Raw genomic sequence first — 27,697 nt, forward strand, 5'->3', positions numbered from 1 at the left:
GATGTTGCTAAAGTGCTGCACTCAACATGCCAGCTAATTTGGAAAACTCAGCATTGGCCACAGGACTGGAAAAGGTCAGTTTTCATTCCAATCCCAAAGAAAGACAATGCCAAAGAATGATCGAACTACCACACAATTGCACTCATTTCACATACTGCCAAAGTAAGATTTAATATTCTCCAAGCGTGTCTTCAACAGTATGTGAACTGAGAACTTCCAGATGTTCAAACTGGATTTGGAAAGGCAGAGGAACCAGAGGTTAAATTGCCAACATCTATTGAATCATAGAAAAAGCAACAGAAGTCCAGAAAAACATCAGCTTATGCTTTATTGACTACGCCACAGCCTTTGACGGTGTGGATCGAAACAAGGTGTGGCAAATTCTTAATGAGATGGGGATACCAGACCACCTTACCCACCTTCTGAGCAATCTGTATGCAAGTCAAGAAGAAACAGTACTGAACATGGAACAATGGACTAGTTCCAAATTGGGAAAGGAATATGTCAAGACTGCCTATTGTCACCCTGTTTATCTAACTTTTATGCAGAGTACATCATGCAGGAGACCTCAGTTTGATCCCTGGGCTGGGAAGATCCCCTGGAGAAGGGAATGGCTACCCACTCCAGTATTCTGGCCTAAAGAATTCCATGGATTGTATAGTTCATAGGATCACAAAGAGTTGGTCAGAACGGAGTGGCTTTTACTTCCACTTTTCATCATGTGAAATGTTGGGCTTGAAGAAGCACAAACTGGAATCAAGACTGCAGGGAGAAGCATCAATAACCTCAGATATACAGATGAACCACCCTAATGGCAGAAAGCAAAGGGGAATTGAAGAGTCTCTTGATGAAACTGAAAGAGAGGAGTGAAAAAGTTGGCTTCAAACTCAGCATTCAGAAAACTAAGATCATGGCATCCAGTCCCATCGGTTCACGGCAAATAGATGGGGAAACAATCGAAACAGTGAGACTTTACTTTCTTGGGCTCCAAACTCACTGCAGATGTTGACTTCAACCATGAGAGTAAAAAACGCTTGCTCCTTGGAAGGAAAGCTATGGGCAATGTAGACAGCATAATGAAAAATAGAGACATTACTTTGCAGACAAATGTCTGTCTAATCAAAGGTATGGTTTTTCCAGCAGTCATGTATGGATGTGAGAGTTGACCATAAAGAAAGCTGAATATCGAAAAACTGATGCTTTTGAACTGTGCTGTTGGAGAAGACTCTTGAGAGTCTCTTAGACTGCAAAGAGATCACACCACTCCATCCTAAAGGGAATCAGTCCTGAATATTCGTTGGAAGGACTGATGCTGAAGCTGAAGCTCCAATACTTTGACCATCTGATGCGAATAACTGATGCATTGGCAAACATCTTGATGCTGGGTAAGACTGAGGACAGGAGGAGAAGGGGACGAGAGGATGAGATGGTTGGACGGCATCACTGACTCGATGGACATGAGTTTGAGCAGGCTCTGGGAGTTGGTGATGGACAGGGAAGCCTGACGTGCTGTAGTCCATGGAGTCCCAAAGAGTTAGACACGACTGAGTGACTGAACTGAGCTGACTGATAGGTGTAATTGATTCTCTTTGCAGTACAGTAGTACAAAATTGTAAAACAGCTATATTCCAAATAGAACTTTTTAAACGGATATATTTATATAATCTAGAAATTGTTATAGCTTGAATCAATTATTAATAATATGGGGGGAAATGTGCTAAACATTTATGCCAGTTTATTTTAAAATTCTATGAGGTAATTGAATATATTAAATATTTTAGCATTTTACAATTGGGGCAAATACAGTTAAGATACTTAGTATAAGATCATATAAGGAAAAGAGAAACTTTGAAGTCAACCTGAGATGTGCATTCTTTCATTTTGGGGAGGTTTCGCTTTCTGCAGTGACAAAAGTACTTGAGTTTGAAATTTGATTTAGAAGGTCCTATCTCTAGTTCTCAGTGGATACAAAGTTAAAAATCAGAAAACAAAAACCTGTCCCCAGTATTCCTAAAAATTAAGCAGTTTGTCTACCACTTCACTCACATATTTTTGTCTAGAGGTAGAAAGAAACTTTAAAAGGACTGGCATACAGTTACTCAAAATCGGACCAGTTTTTCTAGGACCCCCAAGAAATGGAAGAGCAACCAATGAATGCAGTTTGTCACAAGCCAAGAGGAGGCTTTTAGTTCACACTGTGGTGAAGAAAAGTAATCGCTGGAGATGAATTCATGAATGATTTAAGAGACAGAATGGGGCAGGTGATACATTTCTCTGACAGCAGTGCATACAAAACCAGGTTTTCCAAATTGATTTCCACTCAAGATGATCTTCCAAAACCACCTGGGGAAGGATGACTTCCTCACTGCTCCTTGGACCTCTCATCTGAGTCATCATCTCCATCCATTCATACCTACCTGGGTATATGGCTGATGTCTCCATTCTCCTTATATTCCTGGGATCATTCCAATTGCTCCAGAAAGGTGACCAGGTTCAGCTTAGCGATCACAAGACCTGTTCATCAGAGAAAGGAATATTTGTGTTGTCAGAGATTCATCAGTGTCCAATCCAATATGTATTCAGTTGAGACGAGAATGCATGGGAGAATGTTAATACTGCCCGGAAAATGATTTCCCCAAATTCTTTATTCAAGTCACCTATATAACACAAACAAACACATAACATCAGATCCTGAGATATTGGTCAAGTACTACGAAGGCAAAGTAAGTGTGTAACTGTGAAATTAAGAAAAGGTATAACTATTTAATACTACGGAGCTTATACAATTACCACTAACCTAGAATAAAATGATAGCTTACAGTGAACGATGTCAGATTTATGATCTCCAAACAAGAAGATTTAACTTCAGGACCAGGGACCAGGCATCAGGCTTGATCACCCAAGAGCTTTTGTGTAGCAGAATTGTATTAAAGTGAAAAAGGGACAGAGAAGCTTCTGACAGAGACATCAGAAGGGAGTGGAGAGTGCCCCCCACCCCCAACCTTGCTAGTCTAAGCAAGGGTGCTATATACTATTAAATCAGTAATTACAATAAATCAAAACAATGTCTCAAGGTTGTAAAAAATTTTACCAGACCCATTCCCACAATTTACGTTTGAGGATAACAGGATTAGAACTTAACAATAGAAAGATCCTGCCAGACCCAGACCCCTTTATTGACTATGCCAAAGCCATTGACCGTGTGGATCACAACAAACTGTGGTAAATTCTTCAGGAGATAGGAACACCAGACCACCTGACCTGCCTCCTGAGAAACCTGTACGCAGGTCAAGAAGCAACAGTTAGAACTAGACATGGGTCAACAGACTGGTTCCCAATGGGGAAAGGAGTACTCAAGACTGTGTATGTCACCCTGCTTATTTAACTTATATGCACAGTACATCATGAAAAATGCTGGGCTGGCTGAAGCACAAGCTGGAGTCAAGATTGCCAGGGGAAATATCCATAACCTCAGATATGCAGATGAAATCACCCTTAAGGCAGAAAGCGAAGAAGAACTAAATACCCTCTTGATGACGGTGAAAGAGAACACCACTACAATATTGTAAGGTAATTAGCTTCTGATTAAAATAAATAAATTTAAAAAAAACTACTATGTATAAAATAGATAAGTCACAAGGATATATTGTATAGCATAGAAAATTATACCCTTTATCTTGTGATAACTTTTAATGGAGTATAATCTGTAAAAATACTGAATCACTATGGTATATACCTGAAACTAATGTAATACTGTACACCAACTATACTTTAATTAAGAAAAGAATTCAGGACAAAAGAAATATAAAAGGTGCTCTTTTTTTTTTTTCTTGGAAGGAGAGCTCCACTCAATGTAAATCAAGGTTCTTCTTTCTAGAAAAAAGAAAGAAAGAAAGAAACTGAAAGAGGAGAGTGGAAAAGTTGGCTTAAAACTCAACATTCAGAAAACTAAGATCATGGCATCTGGTCACATCACTTCTTGGCAAATAGACGGGGAAACAATCTAAACAGTGATAGCCTATTTTTTTTTTTTTTTTTTTGGGGGGGGGGGCTCCAAAATCACTATAGATGGTTACTGCAACCATGAAATTAAAAGACGCTTGCTCCTTGGAAGAAAAGTTATGACCAACTTAGACAGCATATTAAAAGGCAGAGACATTACCTTGCCAACAAAGATCCATCTAGTCAAAGATATGATTTCTCCAGTAGTCATGTATGGATGTGAGAGTTGAACTACAAAGAAAGCTGAACACGGAAGAATTGATGCTTTTGAACTGTGGTGTTGGAGACGACTTTTGGAAGTTCCTTGGACTGTAAGGAGATCCAACCAGTCCATCCTAAATGAAATCAGTTCTGAATATGCATTGGAAGGACTGATGCTGAAGCTGAATCTCCAATAATTTGGCCAGCTGGTGTGAAGAGCTGACTCATTTGAAAAGACCTTGATGGTGGGAAAGATTGAAGGCGGGAGGAGAAGGGGACGACTGAGGATGAGATGGTTGGATGGCATCACCAACTCAATGGACATGAGTTTGAGTAAACCCTGGGAGTTGGTGATGGACAGGCAGGCCTGGTGTGCTGCAGTCCATGGGGTCGCAAATAGTCAGACAGGACTGAGCGACTGAACTGAACTGAACCAGACCCACTCCCGTAATATAAATTCTAAGATACCAGGATTAGTCAGGAGGTTTTCAGGAAGGATAAACTGTCTTCAAGCAGGATACATTGTTGTTGTATAATCCCTAGTACAGAGTTTTAACCGAGTTGTTTGTTGTTTAATCTTCAGTTCTGGGCTTAAAGAAAAAGTCATGTGTCTAAGACACATAACATAAAAAGGTCATTGTATGTGTCTAAGACCAAGGAATGTAGAGGGAAAAAAGGTATTTGTCCTTTTCTCTGCCTTGAGAATTCCAGACCCCTATCTCCTATTCGAGACCCCCCTCTCCCCTATCTCCTCCCCTATCCCACCCCTTCTCCTCAGGGACCCGACTTCTTATCAACCTGCCTAGGAATTGACTCTCACAGAAGGAGGCAGAGTACATCAAGGAAGAAAAAGTTTACCAGCATAATGAATTATCCTAAAGCCTTTCTTTCTATGTTCAGTCATGCCCATTTTCCCTAGGTAGGTGAGACTTCAAACTATTCTGTGAATCAGAAAATTCTCAGAAACTTCTAGAAATGATGGAACCAAAAGTCAGTAGATAAGGGATTCTGGAAGGAAGTTGTCCTCACCCACGTAGGCCAGGTTCCTACAGTTCTCTAACATCACGTCCCTGTACAATGCCGGCTGAAAATTTTCTGAAAAACTCTGGACCACTGAGTTGAGTCACTGGGCTTCCCAGCTGGCACAGTGGTAAAGAATCTGCCTGCCAATGCTGGAGATGCGGCTTCAGTCTCGGGGTGGAAAAAACCCCGGGACGAGGAAATGGCAACCCACTACAGGAATACTTGCCTGGAAAATCCCATGGACAGAAGAGAGTTGGTTCTATGGATAATGGCATTTTCAAACTCGGTTTTAAATATCTAAATTGCATCCAGGTGCTAAGTCATCACTGCATTTCCCAACGTCCCTAAAATCCCAACACCAAACCACATCCCAATGGGAGTGAGGATAGGAGTGACTCACCATGCTGATCTCTCACAAAAAGAATAGTTTCAACAGCTGAAAGCGCTGATTCATGATGAGAATTCATCATGCTCCATAGAAAGTAAGGATGCAGACAATGGAGAAAAGGCATGGGACACAAGGAAGTAGTGTAAAGGGCTGGTCTTCACTAATATAAGAGGAAACGGAAAAAATAAGATGATAACAAATGCCCGGGAAGACAAATTAGGAGGAGAGAGCTAAAGGCTTGCATGTTCTCATTTGGGCATTTCTGGAGGAAAAGCAGACACAGCCCCAGACCCAGGACAGGATATTGACCTGAGAAGCTGCCATTTCCTCCTTTCCTCCTCCTGCTCTGTCTTCTCAGGGGATATTATGCTGCAAACGCACTTCTGAGTTTTGAGAAACTACTTTGGAGGGCATCAGCACAGCTCTTTAACCTGCAACCACCGCTCCTACAGACAGAAGGACCTTGGAAAGCTGAGAAGACCGACCTCTCCTGTCTGTCTCAGGAGAGGTTCAGAAACAATCAATTCCTACCTGGAGACCAGCCTGTAAACTTATTTCTTGATTGTTCTCTCCCCATAAAGCACTCCTAACACTGCTCACACAAACAATGTGAGCTGACTGACTTCCCTGGTCCAAATCCAGCTAGACCAACCCTGCGGCCTCTCCTCAGACTGACTCCGGGGCTCAGCTCTCACAGATGGACCAGGAGCGTCGTCCTTATCCCAAGTCTCTCCTTAGAATGCCCTGGAGGACTTCCTACACACCGCACTGACACTCCCAGAGAACCAACATGGAACTCTGTTGGGAGGACATCAGTGAGGTCATTTCCTGACACTGGTTATATGATCCTGATGGGAAACCAGATGGAAACCAATTGGCTAAAGATTCTTTCTGAACCATTTCAGAGAATACAAATCCCTGGTGGTCAGGGCCCCACTGCAAGAAGTTAAGGATTTGCAGGTCAACACTGCTGCCGTGAAAGGAGTCATCAGAAAACCCCATTTTTTTTTCTGATGCTTCTTCCCCCAAACCAACGTTCAGGAGTCCTGAGCTCAAAGCCTCACACTCACTGCAGCTAAGACCTCTCTGTAGGGGAGGATTTAGGGCAGGGATTTCTGAGAGAGGTCAAAGCTGGAATCAGGCAGAGAAAACACCAGTACTTGTGGTTCAACCTTTAGTACTTACCCTGGGTGAAGTGCTCTGGGCTCCCTAGGTGGAGTGTGGATTGCTGAATTCAAGTCAACACAAGGATTCTGGTGAGTACTGTGAGGGTGTTGAAAGGTTGCTGCTCAACCATAAGACACCTGGATTCTTAATCTCTTGAGGAGAAGAATTCAATCTGGAGCCAGAGATGAGGCTTGATCGCTCAGAGTTTTTGTGTAATAAAGTTTTATTAAAGTATAAAAGAGATAGAGAAAGCTTCTGACATAGACATCAGAAGGGGGCAGAAAGAGTGTCCCCTCAGTAGTGTTAGCAAAGGACTTGTATACTTTTAATTAGTTATTACAGTGAATCACAAGAATGTCTGGAGGTTGTAAAGACCTCACTGGACACACTCCCATAATTTACATTTTAAGACAACAGGATTAGCCAGATAGTTTTTTTCCAGAGACTGCCTTCAAGCAGGATAATTTGTTACATAATCCTAAGGAATGTGTGTGTGTGGGGGGGGAACACGTTTGTTTTTTCTTCCTCCTTGAGAATTCCAGACCCCTATCTCCTTGGCTACCCCTGGACTTATCAACCTGCCTAGAAATTGACTCTCTCAGTGTGATTGAACAGGGGCCTGTGAAAAGACCCTGGGGTTCAGCAAGACTGCTGATCTCAAGGAAGGGGGTCATCTAGTGCAGGTGCTCACAGGACTGGCTGGTGTGAGTTCAAGGACCTGCAGGCTGCCTGCTCCCCAGACAGACGCTGAGGCAGCAACAGCATGGAGCAGTTCAGGGAAGCTCTCAACAGGACTCTGTATACTGTTTCTTATTAGAACCATCACAGGGTCCAAGTAGTTACAACATGGGAGAGGAGATACAACATAGAAATGATGGAATATATCTGAAGTTATGAGAAATTTAAAGCCAGTGAGTAAAGTAATTTCCACATATGCCATCTCTCTGTGCTGCCAAATAGTTCATCGTCATCTCTTCACTACCACCTTAAATAAGGTGGGCGAGATTGCTGTTGGTGGTGGGTTAACAATTCATTCATTACAATCAACTGAAACACTAAAAGCCATTCACTTTTATTAATAACCATGTATTAATTTCACACAGAGTGGAAATAAAATCTTTTACAATCCATGGTATGATCCACGATTAAATATGGATCAAAAGTACAAACAAAGATATTCATTTTTGGATATAATGATGTGAGATTTGTGATTTTTACAGCTTACCCAACAAGGCCTAGGAAGCACTTAGCAAGCATGATATACACTAATTCCATGCCTTTTCCAGGAAGGGCTTCTAATACATTTCTAGGTTATCACAGAAGCTGTCTTTATTTCAACATGGTCAAGTAACAATCATGACTTGTGTTGATATTATAAAGATACATCAATATTGCAGTGAACTGTCATTGTGTTCTTACAAATCAAGGATATTACTATTGAAGCCTTACAACCAACTTCTGTTTTACTTCACAACATGGAAAGATTAAATGATCACTTACATCATGGCAACCTCCAGATATTTCACATCAATGACAAACACCTGCATTTAGATGGTCATTTTCCATTTAACATCATGGTATCCTTCATCTTTTAATGCAGAATAGATAGAAATGGTTACAACACAATATAAAAAGGCTAACCTTTAATAAACCATCAAAAACCTATGTTTGCAACCACTCTAGAAAGAAGGCATGGTATGAATTATTTGAGTGCTGAATTACATTCACTTCAAATAATCTCAAATCACATCATTATTAACATGCATACATACATTGCTATGAACTGTAACTTTCTAACCATCAACCTTCATCTCACAATTCATGTTAATATATCCATTTTCTATGTGTTTTAACTATGGAGAACTCCCTACAGTCATTCTCCTTCAGAGAAACTTCTGAAAACAAAATTAATGAGATGCCTTCTAGTATGCAATCTCTGATATTTATTGCAATTTAATTTTTGATTAAATACTTTTCTACATATTCGTTACATCACTTCTATAGGCTTCTTGCATAAACTCTTGTGTTTTCTGATGCATGTTTAGGGCAAAACTCTTCCATCACTTGTTCCATTACTACGGTTTCTCTCCAGTGTGTCTTCTCAGATGCTTACTGAGATAGCTACTACAACGAAAGACTTTGCCACATTCTGTACATTTATAAGGTTTCTTTCCAGTATGAATTCGCCGATGTTGAATAAGTGCTGAGTTGTAAGCAAAGGCTTTGCCACATTCAGTACATGAAAATGGTCTCTCCCCAGTATGGAGTCGCTGATGTTTAGTAAGACTAGAAACGTTAAAAAAAGGCCTTGCCACATTCTGTACATTTATAACGTCTATCCCCGGTATGAATTCAGTGATGTTGAGAAAGGTCCGAACTCCTAATAAAGGCTTTGCCACATTCTTTACATTTATAAGGTCTCTCTCCAGTATGGACCTGCTGATGTTGGGTAGGATGTGACCATTGGCGAAAGGCTTTGTAACATTCTTTACATTTGTAAGGCTTCTCTCCAGTATGAATTCGCTGATGTTGAGTAAGCTCTGAGCACCGAACAAAGGCTTTGTTACATTCTTTACATTCATAAGGTCTCTCTCCAGTATGAATTTGCTGATGTTGAATAAGACCTGAAATGTAAGTAAAGGCTTTGCCACATCCTGTACATTTGTAATGTTTCTCTCCAGTATGAACTCGCCAATGATGAGAAAGAGTTGAATTGTGAGTCAACGCTTTGCCACATTCTGTACATTTATAAGGTTTCTCTCCACTGTGAATTCGCTGATGTTCAGTAAGATGTGAGCGACGTTTAAACTCTTTGCTACATTCTGTACATTGGAAATGTTTCCTTCCTGTGTGAGTTTTCCCATGTTTATTTAGATTGGATGGCTTACTAAAGACTTCCCCACATATCTTACACTTGTTTTCTTTCTGTGGAATCTGAACAGTGTGCTGTGGAAAAAGTTCTGAAGACTGACTAGAAACCTTACCATATTCAGTACAAGTCCTCTCTTCAGTACAAGTACTCTTATCGAGAGAAAAACCTGACATCTGATCAAAGGTATTTCCATATTTATTACTTGTAGATTCCTTGTTTGAAGATTCGGGTCCCTGATGTTTCTTAAGGTTGGAGTCTCCTTCAACCGTATACCCAGTTTCATTGCCTGAATACCTTCTCAGTCCACCAGAAATACTCTTGTAATTATTGGAGCTGGAGCTCTTACTTAAGGTCTCACTCATTTTATTACACATGCAATGTTGTTGTGTATTAACCACATCACAATATGTATTGAACAATGACGGTTGGATTACGTCTCTTCCATTATCATCAATATTATGCATCTTGGAATGCAGAGAAAATATCTGTAGGGGGAAGAATAATGACCTCCTGATCATGGATCTCTCAAATTGATTAGATTGTGAGTTTTCCCACTCATTGTTAAATTGTAGGTGTTCAGACATGCTTGAATGTATGTTTAGTTGAACCCTAAGTTCAGAATTGTCTGAATGAGTATTTGCAGTAGAGATTAGATCACCTTCCAGATTTTCCATATTTCCTTTCAGAAAACATGTATGTTTCACAAAAGGATGGAAATCTTTTCTTAAATACTTACACTTCTCTGCAGATGTTGAAGACTGAAGGCAGTGTTTTTCCCAGTTTGACTCATGTTGCTGATTTCTTTTTGCAGTAATGTTAGCATTATGTGTAACTGTCTGCATTTCTTTATGTCCACTTAAACACACTCTCCATCTTTCATGTACTCTCGTACATTCCCAGTCTTTCATTAAATTTAAGTTTCTGAGCTGAAATGTTTGATATATTCCTAGGTTTGCTTTTGAGACTACATCTTCTAATGCTGGATTCTTTGGCATCAAATCCTGGATGTCTTGTGGAGTCATAGCTGAAAGATTGCAAATAGCAAGTAATTTTACCTGCTATTCTCAGTGAATATCTTTAAAGATTTAGAGAAAATTGATGACCAGTAGCTAGTTTAAAAATAAAATGGAGACAGAAGGGTCAAGATACCAGTGGTTTAGGCAGACGTGGAGATCATCTTTGCCCAAATGAATGAGAAATGGAACAATTCTCACAGAGCCCCGCTAAGCACTAGCAGAGGCCCCTCGAAATCTAAAAAAAACAAGAAAGATTCCTGCTGCGCCAGGTAGGATAAAAGAAAGAAGAAGGAAAAGGAAGAGGAGAGGAAGTGTGTTGGGGCCTGCAATCCTGGGGGAGATGAAAGTCAGAAGAGGTCTCCATATCTGGGGAAGCCCCTCACTAGGGGAGCTCAGTTTGGACAGAAGGAGAGCCTCATTCTCTGTGGGAAGAGAACACGGCAACCAGCCTGTGCAGCAGGACAGAGAGAGACCTGCACACGGGGGCCTGACCCTGCCCTGCCCACCCAGCCTGAGAGGCAGGTCCACCACTGCAGACAAGGGCTGGGTGCGGGAATGTGGGTTCTGGAGAGCAGACCCAGCAGAGGACTGCAGTTGGCTATGAGGAAACATCATGAAGGGATGGGGTGAGGGCGGACTCTACAAGTGGGATGCTTGAGTTGGAAGCCTGAGCCACCATAGAGCAGAGTGCCATTGGTGAATGATGCCCAAAGAAGAAGCCCATTGCACCCCTTGTCCTTTGTGCCAGATTGTCCTTGCAAGGGACTATGAAGAACTCCACCCATGTAGGTCTTTTGAGCCCCCAGGCATGGCCTCCCCCATCGACCTCCTCCACAATCAGCAGAATCCTGCGTGCTGGGGCAGCTCGGCAGAAGACACCTGTGAGTTGCCCACACGCTCAGATGGAGCTGAAAGCACAGCTGAGCCCCAGGGATGAAGAAGAAAAGCTGACACCTCTCCCTGCAGCAACAGAAGCCACGGTCTCACACCCACAACCGGCTGTGTAACCTCAGCCCCTACAGAGCATCTGAATCACCTACCAGCGCTCTCTCCGTTAGGGCAGGGGCAGCTCTAGCTGCTGTAGACTCTGTGGGCTCCCACACAAGGGGGCTGGGCCAGGACAGAGCCTGAGCTGCCCCAGAGCACCACAGCAGGTCCAGCTCCACGCTGAATGCAATCCCAGGACCTGACTTCACTGAATCTATGCTGGTGACCTTGTGAAAACAACATCTGTGAACATCCAGGGCCATGTGCCGTCAGGCCCATGGTTAAGGTGGGGCCAAGAGCAGTGCCTACACTACATCACATGAGAGCCTGCAGAACGCATGGGAGGGGGAACCAGAGCACACCCTGAGTGAACATCCCCAGAGGAGTAATACTCAGCGACTTTTCTCCATGTGCAAGTGCTCCAGTCCCACCTGCCTTGCACCACAGATCAGAATCACAGCTAAGACGCAGATCTAGAGGCTCTATTCCACCATGCACGGAGCAGGCACCACCAGAGAGAGGGCAGTAACAACCACAGAACAATGGGGAAACAGCCCTGAATATCCACAGCAGGCTCTGGTCATGGTTAACAGCAATCAAAGCCCAGATCAAGAGAGGATAAGGGCACAAACCTCTGGATCAACCTCACCCACCAAGGTGCAGACACCAGAAGGAAGGCTAACTAGGTTCCTGTAGCCTTCAAAAGAGAGACCACAAACAGAATGCTGGACAAACTGAGATGGCAAAGACATAGATTATAGGGGAAGAAAAAGATAAAAACCTCGAAGCACCACTGAATTCAGAGGTGATAGGCAATCTAATGATTACTTCCTGCTTTTAGTCATCTTAAGTGGAGACACTAAACACTTTCACAAATCCTAGGTGCCTAATAATTCTTAAATCCACTTCTTGCCACACAAGTTTCTGAGAATGGTCTATTAGATGTTTCAATCTAAAAATCAGAAATGATAGTGATAAAGAATTAATCAGAAACTGAGGACACATAAACAGTGTCCAAGGAAGCTGAATACAAATAAGATTAACTTAATAAAGTACTAGTTTTAAGAAATTAAATAAGAGAGACTTTAAAACTATGACTGAAAGAGGGAACTCTACTCATTGCTCTGTGGAGACCTAAATGGGAAGGAAATCAATAGAACGGTAAAGACTAGAGATCTCTTTAAGAAAATTAGAGGTACCAGGAATATTTCAAACAAAGATGGGAACAATAAAGGACAGAAACGGGTTGGACCTAAAAGAAGAAGAAGATATTAAGAGAAGTTGGCAAGAATACATGGAAGAACTATACAAAAAAGATCTTAATGACTGAGATAACCATGATGGTGTGATCACAAACCTAGTAACAGACATCCTGGTATCCAAAGTCAAGTAGGACTTAGAAGGCATGATGACCAACAAAGCTAGTGGAGGTGATGGAACTCCAGCTGACCTATTTCAGGTCCTAAAAGATGATAATGCTAAAGTTCTGCACTAGATAAGCCAATAAATGTTGAAAACTCAGCAGTGGACACAGGACTGGGAAAGGTCAGTTTACATGCCAATCACAAAGAAAGACAATGCCAAGAAATGCTCAAGCTACTACACAATTTCCCTCATTTCAAACAATAATAAAGGCTCAAACATTTTCCTAGCAAGGCTTTAACAGTACGTGAACTGAGAGCTTCCAGATGTTCAAACTGGATTTAGAAACGTCAGGGGAACCAGAGATCAAATTGCCAACATCCTTTGGATCATGTAAAAAGCAAGAGAGTTCTGGAAAAACAACTACATCTTTTTTGGCTACCCCACATCTTTGAATGTGAGGATCACAAGAAACTGTGGGGGATTTCCCTGGTGGTTCAGTGGTTAAGAATTCACCTTCCCATGCAGGGGACTCAGGTTCGATCCCTGGTCAGGACACTAAGACCTCACATAAATCGGGGCAACTAAGCCTGTGCACAACTAAAGAGAAGACCACAGACCACAACTAGAGACGCCCGTGCACTGCAGTGAGGGATCCCACATGCTGCAACTAAGACCCAACGCAGCCAAATAAATATTAAAAAAAAAAAAAGAAACTGTGGAAAATTCTTAAAGAGATGGGAACATCAGACTACCGTACCTGCCTCCTGAGAAATCTGTATGCATGTCAAGAAGCAACAGTGAGAACTGGACATGTGACAATGGACTGATTCCAAATTGGGAAAGGAGTACGTCAAGGCTGTACATTGTCACCCTGCTTATTCAACTTATATGCACAGTACATCATGCAACATATCAGGTTGGATGAAGCACTAATTGGAATCAAGATTTCAGGGAGAAATATTCATAACCTCAGATGTACAGATGATACCCCCCTTGTAGCAGAAAGCGAAGAGGAACTGGGGAGTCTGCTGATGAAACTGAAAGAAGACGGTGAAAACGCTGAAAAACTCAGCCTTCACAAAGTGAAGATCATGGCACCAGTCAGATCGTTTCATGCCAATCGGCAGGAGAAACAGTGAAAGCACTGACTTTATTTTCTGGGTTCCAAAGTCACTGCAGATGGTGACTACAGCCATGAAAGTAAAAGACTCTTGCTCCTTGGAAGAAAAGCTATGACCAAAGCAGGCAGCATATTAAAAAGCAGAAACATTTCTTTGCTGATAGAGGGTCGTCTAGTCAAAGCTATGGTTTTTCCAGTAGTCATGTGTGGATGTGAGAGTTGGACCATGAAGAACTCTGAGTGCCGAAGAATTAATGCTTTTGAACTGTGGTGTTGGAGAAGACTCTTGAGAGTCTCTTGGACTGCAAGAAGATCACACCACTCCATCCTAAAGGAAATAGGTTCTGAATATTCATTGGAAGGACTGATGCTGAAGCTCTGATGCTCTAGCCACCTGATGCGAAGAACTGACTCACTGAAAAAGACCCTGATGCTGGGAAAGACTGAAGATGAGAGAAGGGAACGACAGAGGATGAGATGGTTGGATGGCACCATTGACTCGATGACCAACAGTTTGAGCAGGCTCTGGGAGTTGATGATGGACACGGAAGCCTGGCTTGCTGCAGACCATGGTTTGCAGAGTCAGACTCGACTGAGCAACTGAACTGAACTGACTTATATGTATAATTGATTCTCTTTGCTGTAAAGGCATACAAAATTGGAAAACAGCTATATTCCAATTAGAACTTTTAAAAAAGATTTCTTTATATAACCTAAAAATTGTCATAGTTTGAATCAACTATTAACAATATAGTGGAACATGTGGTAAGAGTTTATGCCAATTTATTTTAAAATTCTATGAGGTAATAGAATATAATAAAGTATTTTAGCAAGTTAGAATTAGGGCAAATACACTTAAGATATTTAATATGAGATCATATAAGTGAAAGAGAAACTTTGAAGTCAACCTGAGATGTGCATTCTTTCATTTTCATGAGGTTTTGTTTTCTGCAATGAAAAATTACTTGAATTTGAAATTTATATAGAAGGTCCTATGTGTCATTCCCAGTGGATAGGAAATTATAAACCAGAGGACAAAAACCCATCCCCAGTATTCCTAGAAGTTTGGTAGTTTGTCTACCACTCCACTCACACACACACATTTCTGTCTAGAGGTAGAAGGAAAGTTGAAAAGGAGTGTCACATATTTACTCAGAAATTGGCAGTTTTCCTAGGGCCCCCCCAAGCAATGGAAGAGCAACGAATGAATGCAGTTTGTCACAAGCCAAGAGGAGACTTTTAGTTCACACTGTGGTGGAGAAAACTAATCGCTGGAGATAAATTCATGAATGATTTAAGAGACAGAATGGGGCAGGTGACACATTTCTACGACAGTAGCAGACACAAACCCAGGTTTTCAAAAAACATTTCCACTGAAGCAAATCTTCCAAGGCCATGTGATGAAGGATGAGTTCCTCGCTGCTCCTTGGGCCACTCACCTGAGTCATCATCTCCATCCATTCATACCTACCTGGGTAAATGGCTGTTGTCTCCATTCTCCTTATATTCCTGGGATCCTTCAGTTGCTCCAGAAAGGCGACCAGGTCCAGCTTAGAGACAAGCCCTGTTGATCAGAGAAAGGAAACTTTGTGTTGTTAGAGATTCATCAGTATCCAATCCAATATGTATTCAGGTGAGACGAGAACGCATTTTGTTCTAGAAAATGATATCCGGAAATACTTTATTCAAAGACGCTATACAATACTAACAAACACCTATCAATCAGATCCTGGGATTCTGGTCAAGTAGTACTAAGGCAAAAGTAAGTACTGTCAATGTGAAATTAAGGGAGTGTGCACCTATTTAATACCACAGAACTTACACAATTACCACTAACCTAGAATATAGGAGGCGGAGTACATCAAGGAAGAAAACCATCACCAGCATAACGAGTCATCATGAAGCCTTTCTTTCTAAACTCAGAGATACTCATTTCCCCTAGAAAGCAGAGATCTGGAACTACTGTGGGAAGCAGAAAATTTCGGAAGACATTCTTGAAATGAAGGAACCAAAACCTAGTGGGTAGGTAACTGATTCTGGAAGGCAGTTATCCTCACCCAAGGAGGCCAGGTTCCCGTAGGTCTCTAACATCACATCCCTGTACAATTCCCACTGACCGAGGTCCAGGCATTCCCACTCCTCTTGAGTGAAGTCTATGGCCACATCCCGGAAGGTCAGCTGTCCCTGAAATACAAAGTACAGACAGCATGTGGCCGTGGGAAGACTTCCTTATGTGACCCAGGATGAAAACAGCAAGTTCAGAGACCTAGTCGTGAAGTAGTGGCTTGGCTGGTATTACAAAATATATTTTTTACACAATAATCCTTTCTGCCCAATTTTAATGTGAAGAAAAGAGGATGAGTTATGATCCACAAGCCATTAGAGAAACTATTCTCATCTGAAAGAAAAAATATAAAATCATCAGGGCAACATTAGTAGATTTATTTTTCAGTGTTCTACTCGTGTGACATAGGATAAATCGTTTATGAAAGAAACAGGAAAAAATTTTTTAAAGTGTATCTGAGCCAAGAGTTCTGAAGTGGGGCCAAAGGGCCACATTTTTAGCAAGGTTATTTGAGTTAGCAATGTTGAAAATTCTGCTTGATGAATGACGATTTTGAACCGTAATGAAATAGAATAGTAAGGTAAGAATTCATACTTAAGTTGGAACTGTAACTGTTTTACAGATTTTAACAAGTCTAATAGGATAGTATCCCTTCTCTTGGTCTAGGCTCGGGTTGGAAAAGAAATTCCAGACATGAGACAAAATGAGAGAGAAGTCAAGTTTATTAGAATGGGGGACGCTGTTAGAACAGCATGCCAGCTCAAATGAGAACGGATGTTGAACAGGGGTCCTCAGTCCACTTTCATAGCCAGGGTACAAGGAGTGGGATAGGGGTCTTGTGAATCATTTGCTGAATGGATGAAGCACATATACTAGGTGGGGGGCAGAGTAAGAAAAATAGATTCTCCCCCCCCCCCCCAAGAAAAAGAAAAAGAAAAATACATTTTCCTTATGGGGTAGGAGAGGAGACAGTTTATGCTGCTCAGAAGGACCTGCAATCCATCAATAGTTACAGCATGGGGCAAGAAAGTTGCTAAGGGTCTTGTTTTTCCATTCCTGCATTCCAAGACCCTCCTTGGTTTTATCTACTCTTTAGTCCGTGGGTCACCACATACCTCCCTCACTTTATTTTTAAGGCCAATTCTTTGGCCCCTGTTAACACCTTGCATATGTCTAACTATCTACCCATTTCTCTTCTCACACATTAGGGATTTCAGTTTCAAGGAGAAAGGGGCGATGACCTCTCTGGCTTCTTCAGGCTGAGCAGGGGTGCCATTGGAATCTGAGTTCCCTTTTCCTAGTCTGTTATGGTGCATTTTTGGAGGGCGATGAGAGCCCATGGAATGATAAGGTGACTTGTTTCAGCATTGTCTAGGTGTTGGTCAGGAAATATTCTTGCACGACCACTTTGAAATGTGTGGTATTTTAAAAGAAACAAACTTTACAAGAAAGTTAAAGGTACTTGGCCCAAAGATGAAAAGAAGTAGAAAAGCTGCTCATGGGCTAGCCAAGAGAACCAGAACTGGACATTGGTTCGTCACGTTAGTGTTTCTCTAGGTATGAGAAGAAGCAAGAATTTGGGCTCATAAAATCTTTACCTGAAATTATCTAACTATCAGAAGGCCAGTTCTTCTGGGTTTTTCCCAGAGCTCAGAGTGCCTTCTTTCTGATCTCTACTCTGAACTTTTGGGGCTGTTGAAAGTCGGCAACTTGAAATGGTCATGATGTCCTCTTTGTAGAGACAGCTGGCAGAGTCCAGTCCACAGGGTCCCTTTGTAGCCACATATTTGACCATGCTTTTGGGGCACTTCTTGGCCATTGTGTCCTGTGGCACTTGGAAGGCTCATTCCCAGGTCTAGGGAAGATTCCATTGATAGGCCACTCAGTGTGCTGTTTCTAGAGCAGGCCTTGTGAGTAGCAAAATCTCTGGACCATACCTGTCTTACTAGCCTCTTGGTACAGGAAAACATTCCCTGTTCTTGCTTCTTCCCATATCCAGTGTTACATAATTACAATCATTGATCTCATCTGGAACTGCGTATCAGCATTTCATCACAGGCTCAGTCACATATTGAGTAACATAAGAAACAATCTGAAACAAGCAATATAGAAAATAATATAGCTATAGCTGGCAGTTATTAGGAAGGTCATAAGTAAGAATGATAAGTCAAGAACTTTCATTAGGTAGAGCCCAGTATACCCCAGGTCATCTGACTTCATTTCTTAAATGACTAAAGCCTGGTGTTAATCTCCTGGTTGTACATCATGGAGCATATTATCTTTATCTGAAGACTGCTTCCTGAGATTAGCTTTAGAAACAAACTTAGTGTCCTTTATAATAACTTAATTGAATCTTTTAGAACTATAACATAACAAGGAACTATCTCAGAAATGAGTCTTGGTAAACACTAGACCTTAACTAAGAAAACTAGAAACTTACTTTAACAATGAAAAATTTACTATTCAGTGAAACATATTTTTTTCATTTTGAGGGCATTAACCCTGTAGCCAGGGAAGGCTTTAACCCATCAAAATAAAAATGAGGTTTGTCAGGGAGCTGGGAAAAGCCAGGCAGCCATCTTGGATTTCCCATAGCGCTGATTCTTTGATTTACAGCTATTGTTCACCCATTTTTAATTCCGCGATTCAGGAGCAGACTATGGCCATGATTTAAGGACATCAGGATAGCAAGGTCTACTTATCAGGGGTTATTTTTGTAGAAGACGAATGAGCTTTGTCTCCATGTACCATAATCTTCACATCACACCTGGGCTTGGATGATCAGTACACCTACCCCAAACACCCAGCATCTATAATCTACACAATGAGTGTTCATTCTCAGAAGCAAAGAGAAACCAAGATGGGGGAGTTTCTCCATTAACTATGAGCATTTCCACACATTCCTTATTCCTTTCTTCTACAATCTTCTTTAAAGAGAGAGGAAAGAAGTATGAACTTCATAGCCTCATGATGTCAAAGAGACGTCTCCAGAACCAGTGGTATCATTACATCATTACACCAGATGTCATGGTGTAAATGAATCACATGAAAGATGCACTATCACTGCCTGGGCATTCTGGAATTAACAAGGAAATTATAACTTGAGTCTAACATTTTAAAATGTTAATTTTATGCAAATTTCATGTCACCTGTACTTCCTCTGTTTAGTATCCTAATAATGCATTTATCTAGTAAGTCTTAGCAATGCAAAGGACAGTATCTCCTAGTTTTCTTTTTATTTCTGAACATTTTCTGAAAAACTCTGGACCACTGAGTTGAGTCACTGGGCTTCCCAGCTGGCTCAGTGGTAAAGAATCTGCCTGCCAATGCTGGAGATGTGGCTTCAGTCTCATGGTGGAGAGAATCCCCGGGATGAGAAAATGGCAACCCACTGCAGAATTCTTGCCTGGAAAATCCCATGGACAGAAGAGAATTGGTTCTATGGATAATGGCATTTTCAAACTCAGTTTTAGATATCTAAATTGCATCCAGGTGCTAAGTCATCACTGCATTTCCCAACGTCCCTAAAATCCCAACACCAAACCACATCCCAGTGGGAGTGAGGATAAGAGTGACTCCCCATGCTGATCTCTCACAAAAAGAATATTTTGAACAGTTCAAAGTCGCTGATTCATGTTGAGAATTCATCATGCTCCATAGAAAGCGAGGATGCAGACAACGGAGAAAAGGCTCTGGGACACAAGGAAGTAGTCTAAAGGGCAGGTCTTCGCTATAATAAGAGGAAATGGGGAAAACTAAGATGATAACAAATGCCTGGGAAGAAAAATTAAGAGCAGAGAACTAAAGGCTTGCATATTCTCATTTGGGCATTTCAGGAGGAAAAGCAGACACAGCCGGAGACCCAGGGTAGGACATTTACCTGAGAAGCTGCCGTTTCCTCTTCTTCCTCCTCCTATTCTGTCTTCTCTGGGGATGTTATGCTGCAAACGCACTTCTGAGTTTTGAGAAAATACCTTGGAGGGCATCAACAGAGCTCTTTAACCTGCAACCACCACTCCTACTGAAAGGTTGTTGCTGAATCACCCAAAGACGCCCGGGTTCTTGGCCTCCAGAGGAGAAGAATTCAACCCGGGGCCAGAGACGAGGCTTGATCGCTCAGAGCTTTTGTGGAATAAAGTTTTATTAAAGTATAAAGGAGATAGAGAAAGCTTCTGACATAGACATCAGAAGAGGGCAGAAAGAGTACCCGCTTGCTAGTGTTAGCCATGGAGTTCCATACTCTCCAATGAATCCAAAGAATGTCTGGAGGTTGTAAAGACATTACCAGATCTACTCCCATAATTTACATTTTAAGATAACAGGATTAGCCAGAAGGTTTAATCCAGAGACTGTCCTCAGGCAGGATTCACTATTATTATGTAATCCTAAAGAATGTAGAGGGAAAAAAGTAAAAAGTTTGTCCTTTCTTCCTCGAGTATTCCAGACCTCTCTCCTTGGGGACCCCTGGACTTCTTTTCAGCCTACCTAGGAAATGACTCTCTTATACCCACCCCCCCCCCCCCAACTTTCTTTTAGAATTGTGTTGCCAAGGGAAAGGGGCATCGTTTCCGTTCCATAACAACTTCTGCTGTTAAGGGGTGTGGTCCCTAAATTGTTGTTGAGGCAATGTATTCTCCTAAGCCTCGTATTGAGGGTCTCTGATTCAGGGGCCCCCAGTAATAGTTGGAGGAGGCTGTGTCTAGGCTCCCTCCTATGAGGAAGCTTAGACAACCATTTCTAAACTAAAGGCTTTTAGGCGGTTAGAAAATCCCATGATACAGTTACAGGCAAAACAGTCATTAAACCAAGTTAAAATCAAAATGAAAAGTCAGGTTATGTCTATAGTTACATCAGTCCAGCTTAAGGTTGTTAGATGCCATCAGTTTAAGATGAGGCATCACATGTGATTATTATTGACGGTATTTGCAGACTTGGAGAGTCTTTTCCTTGAAGTGGACATGTCCGCCACGGGAGGCCTTCCACTGATGAAGAGGGGAGCACTCCACAGACCCAGCAGTTAGACTGATTGTGGAATTCAGAGTAGGAATGAGCCCAGGACGGGAGGACATTGTCTTGAGGATCAAACGGCAGACTCAGGATTTTTACAGTCAGCAGAAGTAGGCTCACATAGATTATCTGGTCCATCTTTTGGCTTGTCCAGACAGTCCCATTACAGAAGCAGATTGGGAAAATAGTGGGCCAGGGGTTTCAGAACACAGAGTAAGTTGCCCCAGTATCTAAAAGGAAATCGACAGATTGGCCTCACACAGTTATTAATACCTGGGGTTCCTCAGGTGTAATTAGGATGGGAGCTTGTGTGGGGACCCCTGGGCACCTTCAGTCCTGATTGTCTTGAGAGTCCGACCCCTGAGACCTACGCCTCTGGGGGCAGTCTCTCTTCCAGTGTGGTCCTTTGCAGACTGGACATGGAACTGGGGGCAGCTTAGATGCCTGAGGGCAATCCCGCTTGAGGTGCCCCTCCTTTCCACAGTAATAGCAACTCCATCCCTTTTCACCTGGGTCCCTCTGGGCATCTTTCTCAGGCTGTTTAAGAAGGGTTTTCATAGCCATTGCGAAGGCTTCCACCTGTTCCTTTGTCTTTTTCTGTCTTTCTTTCTTTTCCTCATAATCCCTACCATAATAGACTGTCTGAGCCAGTTGGAACAGATTATCTAAAGACTGATTTGGTCCATATGCCCGTTTTTAATAGCTAATGGCTGGTATCTAGACTGAGTGAGAAATCTATCCTTTAAGATCACTTTTCCCTCTTCACTTTTGGGATCAATCTCAGTGAATCTGCTTCTCTCCGTCTATCTAAGAATTTACCAGCAGCTTCCTTCTCCTCCTGTTCTATGTCTGCCAATTTGCCATAGCTTAAAGGCTTACTTTAATGTGCTTCCTGGTGGCTCAGATGGTAAAGCGTCTGTCTGCAATGCTGAAGACCCAGGTTCAATCCCGGGGTCAGGAAGATACCCTGAAGAAGGAAATGGCAACCCACTGCAGGACTCTTGCCTGGAAGATCCCATGGGCAGAGGAGCCTGGTAGGCTACATTCCATGGGGTTGCAAAGAGTCGGACACGACTAAGCGACTTTACCTTAAAGGTGTAGCACACCCCTGCCTGAGTCCTTCAAGAATATATCTGACAAAATGACTCTGATCCCATCTTTAGCTGTGTTGTAGTCCCAGTCTAGTTCTGTAATTGGGACCACCTCATTCCCAGTGGGGAGGGCAGTTATCTCCCTCTTCCCTACTGATTCATTACCAAGCAGTTCATCTCCATAAGCAACTGCTTTTCCCAAAACTTTTTTGAGTCAGGAGTCAGCATTTGTCCCAAGATATATATCACATCCTTCCAAGTAAGGTCATAAAGCAGAGAAACATCTTTAAAAGCTCTAATATATTTTTCTGGGTCCTCTAAATACTCTCCCAAATCTTCCTTGATTTCTTGTATTTCTTGATAAGAAAAAGGCTTATACTGATTATTTCTCCCAGTAGGTGCTTCATGAAGACAGCCTCTTCATGTGTGGCTGTTCCTCAATCTCTCTGGCTGCTCTGTGTATATGATCCCAGGGAGAGATTGGAGAAACCTGCTTTTCTTTACCTCTTTGTCTCCTATCCTCCATCTAATTTGCAAGGAGTTATGAAATGGCCAAAGAGACCAAAAAGTTTGACCGAGAAAGGAGAGTTCAGTCCACATGCTTAGCCTATCTCTGGTCAGTCCCCAAGGAGACGTTGGGTATCTCTTGGCATTGGCAGGTTGGTAAAAATCCCCGACAGTTTTCTGCCATCAGCCCTATGAGGTCACCACAGAGCCGCAGAGCAGTTCGCTTGCTTCATGCAGGGCATTTCATTCATTCACGCAAGCACACCAAAGAGTTAGTCAAGTACAGCAGAAAACGTGTTCGCTAGGAGAACTAGAGCTCCAAGCATCCTTACCTTGATCTGAAGAATCCCGGATAAGCCCCCAAGATGAAAGGTTGTTGCTGAATCACGCAAAGACACTGGGGTTCTTGGCCTCTGGAGAATTCAATCTGGGGCCAGAGACAAGGCTTGATTGCTCAGAGCTTTTGTGCAGTAAAGTTTTATTAAAGTATAAAGGAGACAGAGAAAGCTTCTGACATAGACATCAGAAGGGGGCAGAAACAGTATCCGCTTGCTAGTGTTAGCCATGGAGTTACATACTCTCCAATGAATCCAAAGAATGTCTGGAGGTTGTAAAGACCTCACCAGATTTACTCCTATAATTTACATTTTAAAATAACAGGATTAGCCAGAAGGTTTAATCCAGAGACTGTCCTCAAGCAGGATACATTTTTTTTTTTTTTCAGGATACATTATTGTTATATAACCCTAAGGAATGTAGAGGAAAGAAAAAAAGTTTGTCCTTTCTTCTTGCTTAAAAATTCCAGACCCCTCTTTCTTGGGGACCCCCAAGCTTCTTCTCAACCTGCCTAGGAAATGACTCTCTCACTAGACAGAAAGACCTTGAAAAGCTGAGAAGAACAACCTCTCCTGTCCTCTGTCTCAGGAGAGATTCAGGAACAATCAATTCCTACCTGGAGACCAGCCTGTGAGCTAATTTATTGATTGTTTTCTCCCCAGAGATAGCTGCTAACACTCTGCTCACACAGATGGTGTGAGCTGACTGACTTCCCCGGTCCAAATCCAGCTAGACCAACCCTGCGGCCTCTCCTGGGGCTGAAGCTGGGCCTCAGCTCTCACAAGTGGACCAGGAGCCAAGTCCTTATCCCGGGCCTCCCCTTAGGATCCCCTGGAGCACATACAACACACCACACTGATGCTCCCACAGGACCGAAATAGAACTCTGTTGGGAGGGCATCAGTGAGGTCATTTCCTGACACTGGTCACATGATCCTGATGGGAAACCAGATGGAAACCACTTGGCTAAAGATTCTTTCTGAACCATTTCAATGAATACGGATCCCTGGTGCCCAGGTCCCCACTCTAAGAAGTTATGAATCTGCATGTCTACAGTGGGGCCATGAAAGGAGTCATCAGCAAATCCCATTTTGTTCTGATGTTTCCTCCCCAAAACCAATGTTCAGGAGTCCTGAGTTCAAAGCCTCACACTCACCACACCTAAGACCTCTCTGTAGGGCAGGATTTAGGGCAGGAGTTTCTGAGAGAGGTCAAAGCTGGAATCAGGCAGAGAAAACAGGAGTACTTGCAGTTCAGCTTTTATAAGTTACCCTGAGTAAAGTGCCTCGGACTCCCTAGGCTGAGTGTGGATTCATCCATTCAAACCAAGACAAGGATTCTGGTGAGCACTGTATGGATTATTTGAGTGCTGAATTATATTCACTTCAAATAATCTCAAATCATGTCATTACTAACAAGAATACATACATTGCTAAGAATTGTAACTTTCTAACCATAAACCTTCATCTCATGATTCATGCTAATACATCCATCTTCTGTGTGTTTTAACTATGGAGTACTCCCTACAGTCATCCTCCTTCAGAGAAACTTCTGAAAACAAAAGTGATGAAATGCCTTCTCGTATGCAATCTCTGATATTTACTTTGATTTAACTTTTGGTTAACAACCTTTCTACATATTTGTTACATCATTCCCATAGGTTTCTTACATAAACTCTTGTGTTTTCAGATGCATGTTCAGGGCAAACCTCTTCCATCACTTGTTCCATTATGAGGGTTTCTTTCCAGTGTGTGTTCTCAGATGTTTAGTGAGATTACCACTATGACTAAAGGCTTTGCCACATTCTGTACATTTATAAGGTTTCTCTCCAGTATGAACTCGCAAATGTGTAGTAAGAATTGAGTTCCGATTAAAGGTTTTGCCACATTCTGTATATTTATACGGTCTCTCCCCAGTATGGGTTCACTGATGTTTAGTAAGACTAGAAATGTTAAAAAAAGGCCTTGCCACATTCTGTATATTTATAATGTCTATCCCCGGTATGAATTCGGTGATGTTGAGTAAGGGCCGAATTCGTAGTAAAGGCTTTGTTACATTCTTTACATTTATAAGGTCTCTCTCCAGTATGAATTCGCTGATGTCGAGTAAGATGTGAGTACTGAATAAAGGCTTTGTTACATTCTTGACATTTGTAAGGTCTCTCCCCAGAATGAATTCGTTGATGTTGAGTAAGATGTGAGCACTGAATAAAGGCTTTGTTACAGTCTTGACATTTATAAGGTCTCTCCCCAGAATGAATTTGCTGATGTCGAGTAAGATTTGAGCAATGAATATATGTTTTGTTACATTCTTTACATTTATAAGGTCTCTCCCCAGAATGAATTCGCTCATGTCCAGTAAGATGTGAGGGACGAGGAAAGGCTTTGTCACATTCTTTACATTTATAAGGCTTCTCTCCAGTATGAATTCGCTGATGTCGAGTAAGATGTGAGTATTGAATAAAGGCTTTGTTACATTCTTGACATTTGTAAGGTCTCTCCCCAGAATGAATTCGCTCATGTCCAGCAAGACGTGAGGGACGACTAAAGGCTTTGTCACATTCTTTACATTTATAAGGCTTCTCTCCAGTATGAATTCGCTGGTGTTCAATAAGATGTGAGTTGTAAATAAAGGCTTTGCCACATTCTGCACATTTATAAGGTTTCTCTCCAGTGTGAATTCGCTGATGTTTAGTAAGAAGTGAGCGATGCTTAAACAGTTTGCTACACTGTGTACATTGGAAAGGTTTCCTTCCTGTATGAATTTTCTTATGTCTACTTAGATGGCATGATTTACTAAACAGTTTCCCACATATCTTACACTTGTTTTCTTTCTGTGAGTTCTGAACAGTCTGTGGTTGAATAAGTTCTGAAGAGTGATTAAAAACCATACCATATTCAGTACAAGTCCCCTCTTCAGGACAAGTTCTCTTATCGAGAGAAAAACCTGACATTTGATCAAAGGCATTTCTACATGTATTACTTGTAGAATCCTTGTTAGAAGATTTGGGTCCCTGATGTTTCTTAAGGTTGGAGTCTCCTTCAACTATATACCCAGGTTCATTGCCTGAATACCTTCTCAGTCCACCAGAAATACTCTTGTAATTATTGAAGCTGGAGCTCTTACTTAAGGTCTGACTCATTTTATTACACACGGAAAGTTGTTGTGTACTGACCATATCACAATATGTATTGAACAATGATGGTTGGATTGCATCTCTTCCAGTATCATCAACATTATACATCTTGGAATGGAGAGAAAATATCTGTTGGGGGAAGAAAAATGAGCCCCTGCTCACGGATCCCTCAAATTGATTAGACTGTGAGTTTTCCCACTCACTGTTAAATTGTAGGTGTTCAGACATGCTTGAATGTATGTTGAGTCGAAGCCTATGTTCAGAATTGTTTGAATGAGTATTTGCAGTAGAGACAAGATTACCTCCCAGATATTTCATGTTTCGTTTTAGAGAACATGTATGTTTCAAAAAAGGATGAAAATCTTTTCTTAAACACTTACACATCTTGGCAAATGTTGAAGACTGAAGTGGGTGTTTTTCCCAACGTGACTCAGGTCGCTCAATTCTTTTTCCAGTAATGTTAGAAATCTGTGTAACTGTCTCCATTTCTTTATGTCCATATAAACATCCTCTCTGTCTTTCATATACCGATATATATTCCCAGACTTTCCTTAAATGTAAGTTTCTGAGGTGAAATATTTGATATATTCCTAGGTTTGCTTTTGGGAATACATCTTCTAATGCTGGATTCTTTGGCATCAAATCCTGGGTGTCTTGTGCAGACAAGGCTGAAAGATATCAAATAACAAGTAATTTCCCCTGCTATTCTCACTGAATATCTTTAAACATTTAGAGAAAATCGATGACCATAGCTAGTTTAAAACTAAAATAGAGATAAAAAAATAAAATAAAATAGAGATGGAAGCATCAAGATGCCAGAGGATTATGCAGATGTGGAGACCATCTCTGTCTCAACAAACGAATCAGAAATGGAAAACTTTTCACAGAGCCCAGCTGAACACTAGCAGAGACCCCTCGAAGTCTAAAGAAACAAGAAAGATTCCTGCTGAGCCAGGTAGGACACGAGAAAAAAGAAGGAAGAGGAAGTGGGATGGGGCCTGCAACCTGGGGGGACATGAAACTGAGGAGTGGTCTCCACATCCGGGGAAGCCCCTCATCAGGGGCTCAGTTTGGACAGAAGGAGAGCTTCATTCTCTGTGGGAGAGAACATGGCAACCAGTCTGTGGCAGCAGGAGAGAGAGAGACCTGCAGACAGGGTCCTGACCCCAGCCCTGCCCACCCAGCCTGAGAGGCATGTCCACCACTGCAGACAAGGGCTGGGTGCTGAAATGTGGGGTTCGGACAGCAGACCCAGGCAGAGGATTGAGGTTGGCTGTGAGGAAACATGCTGAAGGGATAGGACTGTGGGAGGAGCTCTGCAAGCAGGATGCTTGTGGTGGAAGCCTGAACCACCAGAGAGCGGAGTGGCATTGGGGAGTGATGCCCAAAGAAGAAGCCCATTGCATCCCTTGTCC

At 42.0% G+C, this 27,697-nt stretch overlaps 2 protein-coding genes across 2 annotated transcripts in view; both read right to left on the minus strand.

The window, feature by feature from the left end:
* Positions 1-8,939: 8,939 nt before the first annotated feature.
* LOC122692851 (zinc finger protein 383-like) lies at positions 8,940-18,025 on the minus strand. Its single transcript, XM_043900665.1, has 4 exons — positions 17,891-18,025; positions 16,199-16,325; positions 15,613-15,705; positions 8,940-10,677 (listed from the first exon to the last, which is right to left on the minus strand). Exons 1-4 carry the CDS (start codon positions 18,023-18,025, stop codon positions 9,134-9,136), a joined length of 1,899 nt encoding a protein of 632 aa, XP_043756600.1. The 3' UTR covers positions 8,940-9,133.
* Positions 18,026-24,230: 6,205 nt separating this feature from the next.
* The window catches only part of LOC122689681 (zinc finger protein 331-like), a 183,180-nt gene continuing 179,713 nt past the window's right edge, over positions 24,231-27,697 (minus strand). Inside the window, exon 4 of the mRNA XM_043896312.1 lies at positions 24,231-26,950. Within this exon, the coding sequence (XP_043752247.1) occupies positions 25,098-26,950 (1,853 nt within the window). The 3' untranslated portion in view covers positions 24,231-25,097. The remainder of the gene's footprint in view (positions 26,951-27,697) is intronic.

The sequence above is a fragment of the Cervus elaphus genome, chromosome 4 (genome assembly GCF_910594005.1).
Source record: "Cervus elaphus chromosome 4, mCerEla1.1, whole genome shotgun sequence".
Taxonomy (NCBI): Eukaryota; Metazoa; Chordata; class Mammalia; order Artiodactyla; family Cervidae; genus Cervus; species Cervus elaphus.